Source organism: Nannospalax galili, unplaced genomic scaffold (genome assembly GCF_000622305.1).
Source record: "Nannospalax galili isolate Female #2095 unplaced genomic scaffold, S.galili_v1.0 scaffold221, whole genome shotgun sequence".
In the NCBI taxonomy this organism is placed as follows: Eukaryota; Metazoa; Chordata; class Mammalia; order Rodentia; family Spalacidae; genus Nannospalax; species Nannospalax galili.
The window spans coordinates 25488-37242 of record NW_008344592.1 but is presented as its reverse complement, the minus strand read 5'-3'; the positions used below and the strand labels follow the sequence as shown (position 1 = coordinate 37242).

The following is an 11755-nucleotide window of genomic DNA, read 5'->3' as shown; positions in this document are numbered from 1 at the left end:
AAACGGGGGACAAAAGGGAGACCCTTTCTAAAAAAAAAAAAAAAAAAAAAAAAAAAAAAAACAAATCATTCAAAATGTAATTTAAATAAAAGTATGCTCTCTTATTTTTAAAAATATATCTATTATTTTTATTTTATGTGTATGTGTGTATTGTCTGCATGTATGGAAGTGCACCCATGTTGTTCAGTGCCCAAGGAGGTCAGAAGAGGGCGTTGGATCCCCTAGAACTGGAATTACAGAGTTGTTAGCTGTCATGTGGGTGCTTGGATTTGAACTTGGGTCTTCTGCAAGAAAATTCAGTGTTCTTAACTGCTGAGCTATCTCTCCAGCCCTACATTCATTCTTTTAGAGTTCAATAGATACAGGTTTGAGTATCTGCTCTACCACTGACTAATGCTAAAATCTTAAAAGTTATGTAAATCATAATTTCTTCTGTAAATCGAAATTGATAACACATACCCTTAGGAACTGTTAAAAGCACTCAGTGCACAGGTGCATAACAGAGGAAAAGCAAGCAACAGCAATCTCCGGTTAGTGAGCCTGCATGTTCTTTTGTCTGTTTTTCTTTTTCTTTGGGTTTTTTGATGCATATATAATAATTTTTTTTTAAGAGGTAGCAATTTTCTACCTTGGAGGATGTGATGGCTGATCTTGGTTGTCAACTTGACTGGATCTGGAATTAACTGAAATGAGAGAGTCTTTCTTGATTGGATTATTTGAAGCTTGAAAACCTACCCCAAATGTGGGTGTTACCTTCTGATGTCAGCCCATATAAAAGGCCATGGCAGAAGGGAGCTTTTGCTTTTTGCCTGCTTATCTTCTCTCTCACTGGAGAGTTCAGCTTGTTGCTGTGACACTCCTTTGCTGATGATAGTGGAACCAACTTCTTCTGATTCCAACACTGACTGAAGACTAGCAGACTTCCAGGAATCTTTCAGGCCTTGTTTTTGTGTGTGTGTTTGTGTGTGTGTGTGTATGTGTACGTGGGTGTATATGTGTGTGTGTGTGTGTATGTGGGTGTGGATATGTATGTGGAGACCAGAGGTTATTTTTTGAGACAGGGCCTCTCGCTGAACCCGAGCTCACCCATTTGCTGCACTGGCTGGCCCTACGGATCCTCCCGTCTCCATCTTCCCAGCACTGAGATTACAGGCTTACACCACCTTGCTGGGCTTTCTATGTGGGTTCTGGGATCCAAGCTCATGTCCTCACACTTGCACAGCATGCAGTTTACCAACTGAGTCATCTTCTTAGTTCCTTGGTCTCCTACCCATTTATGAAAAATAACAATGCAGGAAGAAGCATGCAAAATACACAATTCTCCTTCTCACTATACATCCTTGGAGAAATCAGGCCTTGTTTTTGTGTGTGTGTTTGTGTGTGTGTGTGTATGTGTACGTGGGTGTATATGTGCGTGTGTGTGTGTATGTGGGTGTGGATATGTATGTGGAGACCAGAGGTTATTTTTTGAGACAGGGCCTCTCGCTGAACCCGAGCTCACCCATTTGCTGCACTGGCTGGCCCTACGGATCCTCCCGTCTCCATCTTCCCAGCACTGAGATTACAGGCTTACACCACCTTGCTGGGCTTTCTATGTGGGTTCTGGGATCCAAGCTCATGTCCTCACACTTGCACAGCATGCAGTTTACCAACTGAGTCATCTTCTTAGTTCCTTGGTCTCCTACCCACTTATGAAAAATAACAATGCAGGAAGAAGCATGCAAAATACACAATTCTCCTTCTCACTACACATCCTTGGAGAAATCACTTCCCCTTTTAAACAGCTGGCTAGGTGCTGTGATATAGTTGTTTTCTAATGTGTCTGATATGTCCCCACAGACCAGTCTGTTTCTGGTCTTTGGCTACTGTGAACAGTGCCACCATGACTGACCTGGACATACACCTCGAGGACAGAACTGGTAGAAGCCATTGCTAGAGGCGAAAATGCCGTGCACACCCCGTTTTGACAGAAGACATCCCCTGTCCCTTCTCCAGGCTGAAAAATCTGTCCTCCCATCCATACCCATTCCCTACATTACCCACCATACAGAGCTGTGCTCTGAACCCCTACTGAGCTAGAAGAGCCTTCCTGCCAAGAACTTCTCATTCTATGAACTGATCCAAGAAAGAAATGAAGTTTCTCAAGCCAGCAAGATAGCTCAGTGGGTAAAAAGCACTTGCTCGTCAAGCCTGCTGACCTGAGTTTGATCTGACTAAAAGTTGTCCTCTGACTTCTACATGTACTTTGTGGCACATACATGCCTGAACTCACACAAACACATCATACATAATTAAAAATACATCTTTAGCAGGGTGTGGTGGTGCACGCCTTTAATCCCAGTACTTGGGAGGTAAGAGGCAGGTGGATCTCTGTGAGTTCAAGGCCAACCTGGTCTACATAGTGAGTTCCAGGACAGCTGGGGCTACAGGGAGACCCTGTCTCAAAAAGACACCCCCCAAAAAAAAATCTTTAAAAGGAATAAAAAATTTAAAAGCCAGGTATGGTAGTGCATGCCTTTAATCCTAGCACTCTGGAGGCAGATCTTTATGAAATTGAGGCCAGCCTGGTCTACCATAGCAAATTTCAGACCAACTGGCACTACGGGGGGAAACCCTGTCTCAAAATTAAAATGAAGATTCTCTGCTGAAAATTTATACCCTGACTTAAGTCTTAATCGATCAAATACAATGCATAGCCATCATTTGGGACCCTTTTTTGGTTTTGTTTTACTGGGTTTTCAGGGGTGGGACTGGAACCCAGAGCCCTGTATATACTATATCCCAGCCCTTTCTCAGATCTTGATCCAAATGAATCAACTATTAAACAATGTCCAAGACAAAATTTGAATATTTGATATTGTAAGGCGTTAAGGAATTACGTTTTTAGGTATGAAAATTTTAATTTACGCACGCCTTTAATCACAGCACTCGGGAGGCAGAGGCAGGTGGATCTCTGCAAGTTCAAGGCCAGCCTGATCCACAGAGTGAGTTCCAGGCCAGCTAGGGCTACAGAGGGACCCTGTCTCAAAAAAGAAAATTTTATTTAAAAAATGTGTTTCTGCCGGGCGTGGTGGTGCACTTGGGAGGCAGAGGCAGGCGGATCTCTGTGAGTTCAAGGCCAGCCTGGTCTACATAGTAAGTTCCAGGACAGCTGGGGCTACAGGGAGACCCTGTCTCAAAAAGACCACAAAAAAAAAATAAACAAAATAAAATAAAAAATGTGTTTCTTATTTTTAAAGATAAATGCAAGCATTTCAAATAAAGTTATATGTTACCTACAAATCTGTTTCAGAATGCTCAGGGTGGACTAGACGAGGGTTAAAGATGAAGAAGACTGCAGGCAGCTAGTCAGTGCTTCAGGGGTCAGGGTTCCCAAAGCAGTCCACATTCTGTCTGCTTCAGATTTCCAAAATAGGAAGACGGAAGAGGAGGAGAAAGAGGAGGAAGATGAGGAGGAGAAAGAGGAAGAAGAGGAGGAGAAAAAAAACCTCTCTAGCCAACGGCTATTAAATAATTTCCTTTAATTATGGTTGAAAAAGTAACACTCACAGCCAAGTAGAATATAACACACCTGTAATCTCAGCTATTGAGAAGGCTGAGGCAGGAGCACTGGAAATTCAAGCCCAGCTTGGACTACAGAATGCATTCAAAGGCAACTTGTGAGACTGTCTCATAACAAAAGTAAAAAAATGGTCAGGGGATACAGCTCAGTAGTACAGTATGTTTGAAATCCTAGTATCAGTCCCCAACACCATGAAAAAAAAAAATAGAAATGTGGACAAAGGATACAGTTGCACAAAGAGACCATCCTTAAGATGTGCTCTGAAGTGTCACTCATAGCACTGAATACTGGAAGTGGCCTTCCTGATGACAATGGGGGAAAATAGGTTAAGAAGTGCTCATCTGTAAGGCACAATGTACTTAGGAACATATTTGTACACAAGCAGTAAAATGTTAGCAGGGATTATTTCTAGGTGGTAGGACTTGAGATGAATCATTTTTACTTTAATCTTTTCAGGATTTCATTAATTTTTCCAAAATTGAAATAATTTGGGGTTTTTTTTGTTTGAGACAGAGTCCCCCTGTAGTCCCAGCTGGCCTGGAACTCATTATGTAGACAAGGCTGGCCTCCATCTCACAGAGATCCACTTCCTTCTGCCTCCTGAGTGCTGGGATTAAAGGCTTGCGCCATCACTATTGGACAATTTAATTTTTTTAACCAGAGAAATTTTTATCTTATCTATTTTTGTTTTAAAGGTTTTACTTTATGTGTATGAGTGCTCACAGAGACCAGAAGGGGGCACTGGATCCCCTAAAACTGGAGTTACAGACCATGCGAGTGCTAGGAACCGAACCCAGGTCCTCTGCAAAAACAGCCAGTGTTCTTAAGCACTGAGAGCCATTTCACCAGCCCCAAAATCTCAATTTTAAAAATGCTAACAAGTGGGCTGGAGAGATTGACTCAGCAGTTAAGAGCACTGGCTGCTCTTGCAGAGGAATTGGATTCAGTTCCCAGCACCACATGACAGCTAACAACCATCTGTAACTCCAGTTTCAGGGAATTTGGCGCCCTCTTCTGACCTCCACAAGCATTTCATTGAGTGTACTTATATGCAGGCATTACACTCATACAGGAAAAATAAAAATAATAAAACACATGTATATTTTTAAAGGCTAAAAGTGGGGCTGGAGAGATGGCTCAGTGGTTAAGAGTACTGACTGTTCTTGCAGAAGACCCAGGTGGGAATCACAGCACCCACATGGCAGCTAACAACTATGCATAATTCCAGTTCCAGGGGATCTGACACCCTTTTCTGTCCTCCTTGGGAACCTCATGACACAGGTGCACTAACACACATGTAGGCAATGCACACAAACACATTAAATAATAAATAGATCTGACAAGTATTAAAATGGAAACACTGTCTCTTTAATTCCTTACTACCTATCTTGCAAACCCAGTAAGTATCTCCACCAAAGCCTGTCATCCTGTGGTTATCTTAAGTAGCCTAAGCTGGTACTGATCTTACAATGCAGAGTCTTTTATAATTTACCAGCTGAATTTTTTGCTCAGGCTCTTGAAATGGGTTACAAAGTGATGACTACTACCATCCCGAGTAGCTGGGGACGGTGTGAGGAGCTTTTAGTGCTGTTTGTATCATACAAGCCCTCGCTGAAGACCTTGTTGAAGAGAATATAAAGGGTCCCCCAGTGTGGTAACAGTATCAATGACAAAAATCCCAATACTCTTTCTACTTCACTTGGACCACTTCCACCTATATACTGTGTTCAAGGGTAAGAAAACTAAAGAGCTGCAAATACCCGCCAAAACTTTAAAAAAGAAATCATCCCTACCCTCATTATCACTGGTTCAGTCTCTAATACAAAATGACTTAAATACGTCAGCATACTAAAGATAGATCTGCTGGTGGGGAAGAGCTCAACATCTGCAATCAGGTGAGAAAGTGAAGAATCACAGTGTGTCACCATGATTAGCTGAGCCTTAAACACAGCAGCTGCAATGCAGAGGGGTGATGTGTAAGAGCTGAAGAGATCCTCTAAGAAGCGCACCCTAAGAGCCCCACCCAGACGGTCCAGGAGAAGCCCAGCATAGTTACAGAGGGAGAAGACATGTCAACTTTCAAGGTGGGGCTGAAAGGGCCTTGGAAAGAACTGCCTGTGTGTTTGTGTATGCAGATGCAGACAAACATTAACATATACCAAGAAATATAGACACTGAGGTGAGCTTGATCAAGAAATTGGTTTAATTTATTTTTTTTATGTGTATGAGTGTTAAGCCTATATATGTATAAGTGCACCTGTGTTATGCAGTGTCCTTAGAGGACAGAAGAGGGCCTCAGATCCCTTGGAACAGGAGTCACAGATGGTTGTTAGCTGCCACGTGAGTGCTGGGATTCGAACTCGGATCTTTTGCAAGAACAGTGTTCTTAACCGCTGAGCTCTCTCCAGCCCCAAAAAATTAAAAACAAAACAAAACAAAAACCACATTATTACATTTTATTTATTTTATGCCTGTGGGTGTGTGTGTCATCTACCCACTAAGCCATCTCATCCTAAGAAATCTAAGACTCTGGAGGATTTAGAGATGCTGAGAGGAAAATAATGAACCCACAGCGCAGTTAGTAGGCACTACATGACTTCTGTCACCCTCTTCTCCCCTAGTGTTGATATAATCACCAGGACCCAGAATGAGTTTAGGGCTAAATGACTCAGAAGAAAAGCTCAGGGTTCCTGCTTTGGCTGATTTAGGCTTGGAATCAGACTACCACAAAGAGCTAGTGCTAGTCTATCTTGCCAAGTTAGATATGTTTATAGCCTCATTTATCAAGTAACTGACACTCATCTTTACACTGAAATAGTTAAAACTGCAAGGGTTTCCCCCTCAATCTCTTCAAATGTACTCTGAAGTCACTTTTTGGTTTGTTTATTTGTTGAAACAGGGTCTCTGGTAATGCAAGCTGACCTCAAACTAATTACATAGCCTTGACTTCTGATGACCTTGAATCCTTATCCTTCTGTCTCTACCTCCCAAGGGCTAGTATTATAGTCAAGGGCCCCCACACCTAGTTTGATGTCACTTTTTTCACTAGGATTTCAAATTAGTTACCCAGGTTCAGAAGAGAAAGGCCTCTGACAAGAACTCTGGGATGTTCAGTGTTCACATGAAAAACAGATGTGGACATGAGTGAAGCCCAGCAGTGGAACACATGCTTAGCATGCAAGACGCCTTGGGTTCTATCAGAAGGAGGGAAGGAGCAGGCAGCAGAAGGCCAGCAAAATGGCTCAGTGGGTAAAAGCACTTGCCACGAAAACCTGGTAACCTCACTTTGATCTCCAAAACTCATATAAGGAGAATTTGGGACTGGAGAGATGGCTCAGCAGTTAAGAGCACTGACTGCTCTTTCAGAGGACCTGGGTTCGATTCCCAGCACCCACATGGCGGCTATGAACTGTCTTTAACTCCAGTTCCAGGGGAATCCAAAGCCCTCTTCTGACCTCCATGGCATTGCACAACACGGGTGCACTCAGGCAGGTAATACACTCATACACATAAAATAAAAATAATAAATATATTAAAAAAAAAGAGAACTGACTCCACACAGCTATCCTCTGACCTCCACAGACATACTATGGCATATACACCCACATATACAACTCCATGCACACATACACACAAATCATAATTTTTAAAATATTTATTATTTTTGTTGTATGTTTATGTATGTTTTGCCTGTGTGAAGGTAAGTGCACAACTGTCATGCAATGTCACGGCATCATAAAAAGGGAGTTAAATCCTTCCCAGGTTACAAGGCTAGGGTTTGAACTCTGGCGGATTACAAGGCATGTGCAAGGTAGTAAACATTCTCAGCTGTAGTCCCAGTTACTCAGGAAGCTAAGACAAATCACTTAAAACCAGTATAGACAACACAATGAACCATCCCATGTACTTCATGTACATGAACAAGAGCCTGCTAGTGAACCAAACTGAGGACTTTACGCATGCTAATCCAGCACCATAACTCTAAATTATATTCCTAGTGAGACCCCCATCTTTTTTTTTTTTTTTGGACTCTTTGAGACAGGGTCTGTCCTGGAACTCACTATGTAGACCAGGCTGGCCTTGAACTCAGAGATCCACCTGCCTCTGCCTCTGCCTCCTGAGTGCTGAGATTAAAGGCGTGCACCACCATGCCCGGCAAGACTCCCATCTTTCGGGGGGGGGGGGGGGAACAACTGGACATGGTGCTTCACCCCTGTAATTCAAGTACTTGAGAGAGACACTGAGGCATGAATATCACCACCAAGTTCAAGGCCAGACTGGGCTTCAGAAGGAACTGTCAAAACAAAACAAAAGAAAACGCCAGCAAGAGATGGTTTTAGTGGGGCAAAAATGCTTGCCATGCAAGCTTGGCAACCTGAGTTCCATCCCCAAAACCCACGAAAAGATGAATGGAGAGGGGGCTGGAGAGATGGCTCAGTGGTTAAGAGCACTGGCTGCTCTTGCAGAGGACCCGAGTTCATATCACAATGCCTACATGGCAGCTAACAACCATCTATCTGTAATTCCAGTTCCAGGGGATCCCATGCCCTCTTCTGTCCTCCGCAGGTACTGCATGACACAGGTGCACTTACACACATTCAGGCATAACACTTATACACATAAAATAAAAATTAAGAAAATTTTTCCACAAAAAAAAAGATGGAGAGAACCAACTCAATAATGTTGTCCTCTGACCTCCGCGTGTATTGTATACGCATCACAAGCACGCGCACACACAATAAAGAATTTTTAAGTATTTTCTTTATTTTTATTTTATGTGTATGAGTATGTTGCCTGCATGTAGATAGGTACACCAGTGTCATTCAATGCCCACAGGGGTCAGAAGAAGACATCAGATTCCCCTGCAACTAGAGTTACGAACAGGTTAACTGCCATGTGGGTGCTGGGATTCAAATCAAGGTCCTCTGCAAGAACAGCCAGCGCTCTTAACTGCTGAGCCATCTCTCCAGCCCATAAAGATTTTTTTAAATTGGAAAAGAAGGGGGAAGAGAGGAAAGAGAGAAAGAGAGATTTTCTTAATTGGAAAAGAGGGGAAGAGAGGAAGGAAGGGAAGGAGCGAGGGATGGAAGGCTGAAAAGATGGCTTAGCAGTTAAGAGCCCTGCTCTTGCAGAGGACCTGGGTTCAGTTTCCAGCACCGAAGTGGTGGCTGACAACTGTCTGAAACTCCAAGGACCCAATGTTCCCTCTGGCCTCCAGGAGCATTGCACGCATGTGGTACGCTTACATACAGGCAAAACACTCATAAAATACAAATAAATAAATTTAAAGAAAAAAAAATAAAAGGAAGGGAGGGAGGGGGAAGAGAGAGTTGGAGGTATGCCTCAGGGCAGAGTGCTTACTTAGCCTGCATAAGTCTCTGGGTTTGATCCCCAGCACTAGAGGAGGGGGAGAAAAAAAAAAAAGAAAAAAAAGGGAGTAAGCAAAAGGAAGATAGAAAAGAGTTCAATCTCATGAGAAGTGGCGCATGACTCTAATCCTATCACTCAGGAGGCTGAGGCAGAAAGACATAGCAGGGACTGTAGAACAATACCCTTTCTCAAAAACAAAACCAAAAAAGCTGAAACTGTTAACAATAAAAATTTAGAAAAAAGAGCAGAAATTGGAACAGTTCAGAAGGTCCTGAGTTCAATGACTGGCTCCACAAAACAAACAGAACAAAAGGTCAGCTAGCTTCTTAGGAAGCTGAACAGAATGGATTGCTTGGGGAAGGATCACTGGAGCCTCTAAGTTTGAGACAAAACCAAGCACACAGCAAATGCTGCCTCAATAAGGATCAGCAGCAAACTTTTAGTTTCCCTATAATCACCATGTTGTTTTCTGTCAAAATCTGGGACCAGGGGCTGGAGAGATGGCTCAGTGGTGGAGAGCACTGACTGGACCAGGGTTCGATTCCCAGCACCCACATGGCAGCTATGAACCGTCCTTACTCCAGTTCCAGGGAAATCTGAAGCCTTCTTCTGACCTCAGCAGCATTGCACGACACGGGTGCACTCACATACATGCAGACAATACGCTCATACACATAAAATAAAAATAATAAAGTTTAAAAAAAATAAAAAATTTTAAAAAGGGGGCCACGCGTGGTGGCGTGTGCCTTTAATCCCAGCACTCGGGAGGCAGAGGCAGGCGTATCTCTGTGAGTTCAAGGCCAGCCTGGTCTACATAACGAGTTCCACGTCAGCTGGGGCTACAGGGAGACCCTGTCTCAAATTTAAAAAAAAAAAAAAAAAAAAAAATCTGGGACAAGTCACCTAAGCCCTAGGTTAAATCTCCCACCACCTAGTTTTATAAATAAACATTTATAAATGAGTCTCCTCCATTTGTTTGCGTATGCTTCCCTGCTACAATGGCAGAGCTGAATAGTTAGGACAGAGCCAGCAGGCCAACCAAATATAAAATATCTATTTTCAGCCCTTTATAGAAAGTTTTCAGATTGTGGTCCAATGATAGCCAAATATCTAACAGAAATGGTAGAAAAATAAGTTCCTTCATTTCAACCCAATTATTTCAGGTTTATTATGAACCCATCTCTTCCGTTATAATTAGTATCATTTAGTAAATACTAATGTTCACATTTCAGTTACTTTCCATTGAGTAGGTACTACATTAGCTGCCCAGTAATTTACCCTTCACAATATTATTACAAACAAAATCCTCACTAAGGCATATTTGCAATTATCCCTACATATATTTATCTTTCAATTACACAAAAGCTACAAAGATTCAAACACAGAACACAGCTGAACACAGAATAGCTGATACGACTTAATAAATCCAATATTCTATTCACACTAGAACATCTCAAAATACCATTTAGATCCCAGAATATTTGTGTCACTTGTTTATTAGAAAAATAAATCCATGGGCACTCTTCCAAACTCATCAGGTTATACTTAATGCACATTCAAAGTTTGAGAATCAGTACACTAAAACCAAATCTTACCTTGAGTGTGAAGAGGCTGATTCGGCCAGGCAATTTATAAAACAGCCCTTCTCCTCCTCTTGAGTTGGAATGTAGCATAGCATTGAGGCATGCGAGAGGGGATGTTCCACTGGAAATCACAAACGATGAACAAGTCATATAAATCCATATGCCTGCTACCAAACACCCAGACCTTCCAATTCATTTTCAAATCAGAAGCAAGCAGAGCAAGCAAAACAGAGGAAAAGATCCCCCAATCCTACTGTGAAAGTAGTAAAAGAATAACCAACTCAAATTCACATAAATCACAGGCAAGAGATGTCCAGGCTAGGGTACGTGATACTCATAAGATAGACCTAACACATCGTCAGTGTTTTCGAACAATAATGAAACAAATTCTCTCAAGAAACTTAGAAAAACCACACACAATTTTAATTTTCTAGTGCTTGAGAGATGATTCAGCAGTTAAGAGTGCTTGCTGCTCTGGCAGAGGACCAGAGTTCAGCTCCCAGCACCCACAATGGGTGGCTCACAAGCACCTGTTAACTCCAGCTCCAGGGTATCCAATGCCTTCTTCCAGCCTCAGAGGACACCTGCACACATGTGCACATACACATACATATAAATTGAAAAAAGTTTTTTTCAAGTTATATGCTAAGAAATTTTGCAACATGTATCTTAGCCAGATATGCTGGCTCATGTCTGTAATCTCAGTACTTGGGAAGGTAAGGTAGGAGGACCAGCTAATTAATGTTTAGGATAGCATGGGCTACACAGTGAGTTCCCGGTTATTCTGGGCTAGAACCTTTATTTCAAAACCAGAAACAAACAAAAAAACACATCTTAATAGAATTTTACGGTTAAAAACAAGTGTTTGGGGTTTGCAAGATGACTCAGCAGGTCTTGTCACAAAGTCTGATAAGCTGAGTTCCATCCCCAGGACCGACATGCTAGAACAAAACCGACTTACTCCTTCAGTCTTCTGACCTCCACACATGTGTCTGGCACTCCCCACCCCCGGCACATAAAATACAGTGTTATAAAAATGGAAAATCAAGAACAAAACTAAGTTTTCTAGTATATACACTTTAACCTATGTACCATGCTCAGAAAGTGCCATATTAACTTTGTGACCAAAAAGATCAGATTCAAAGGTGTGATCCCAATAAACAAGTGCATTTTTTCAGTTAAATATTTTCTAATAAAAGCACACCAAGGAACAATATATATATATATATATATAATTTTT

General features: G+C 42.1%; 1 protein-coding gene across 1 annotated transcript in view; it reads right to left on the bottom strand.

Annotated features, from left to right (window-relative positions):
- The window catches only part of LOC103740210 (putative Polycomb group protein ASXL1), a 40677-nt gene that overhangs the window by 23357 nt on the left and 5565 nt on the right, over positions 1–11755 (bottom strand). Inside the window, exon 4 of the mRNA XM_029567211.1 lies at positions 10528–10636. Within this exon, the coding sequence (XP_029423071.1) occupies positions 10528–10636 (109 nt within the window). The remainder of the gene's footprint in view (positions 1–10527; positions 10637–11755) is intronic.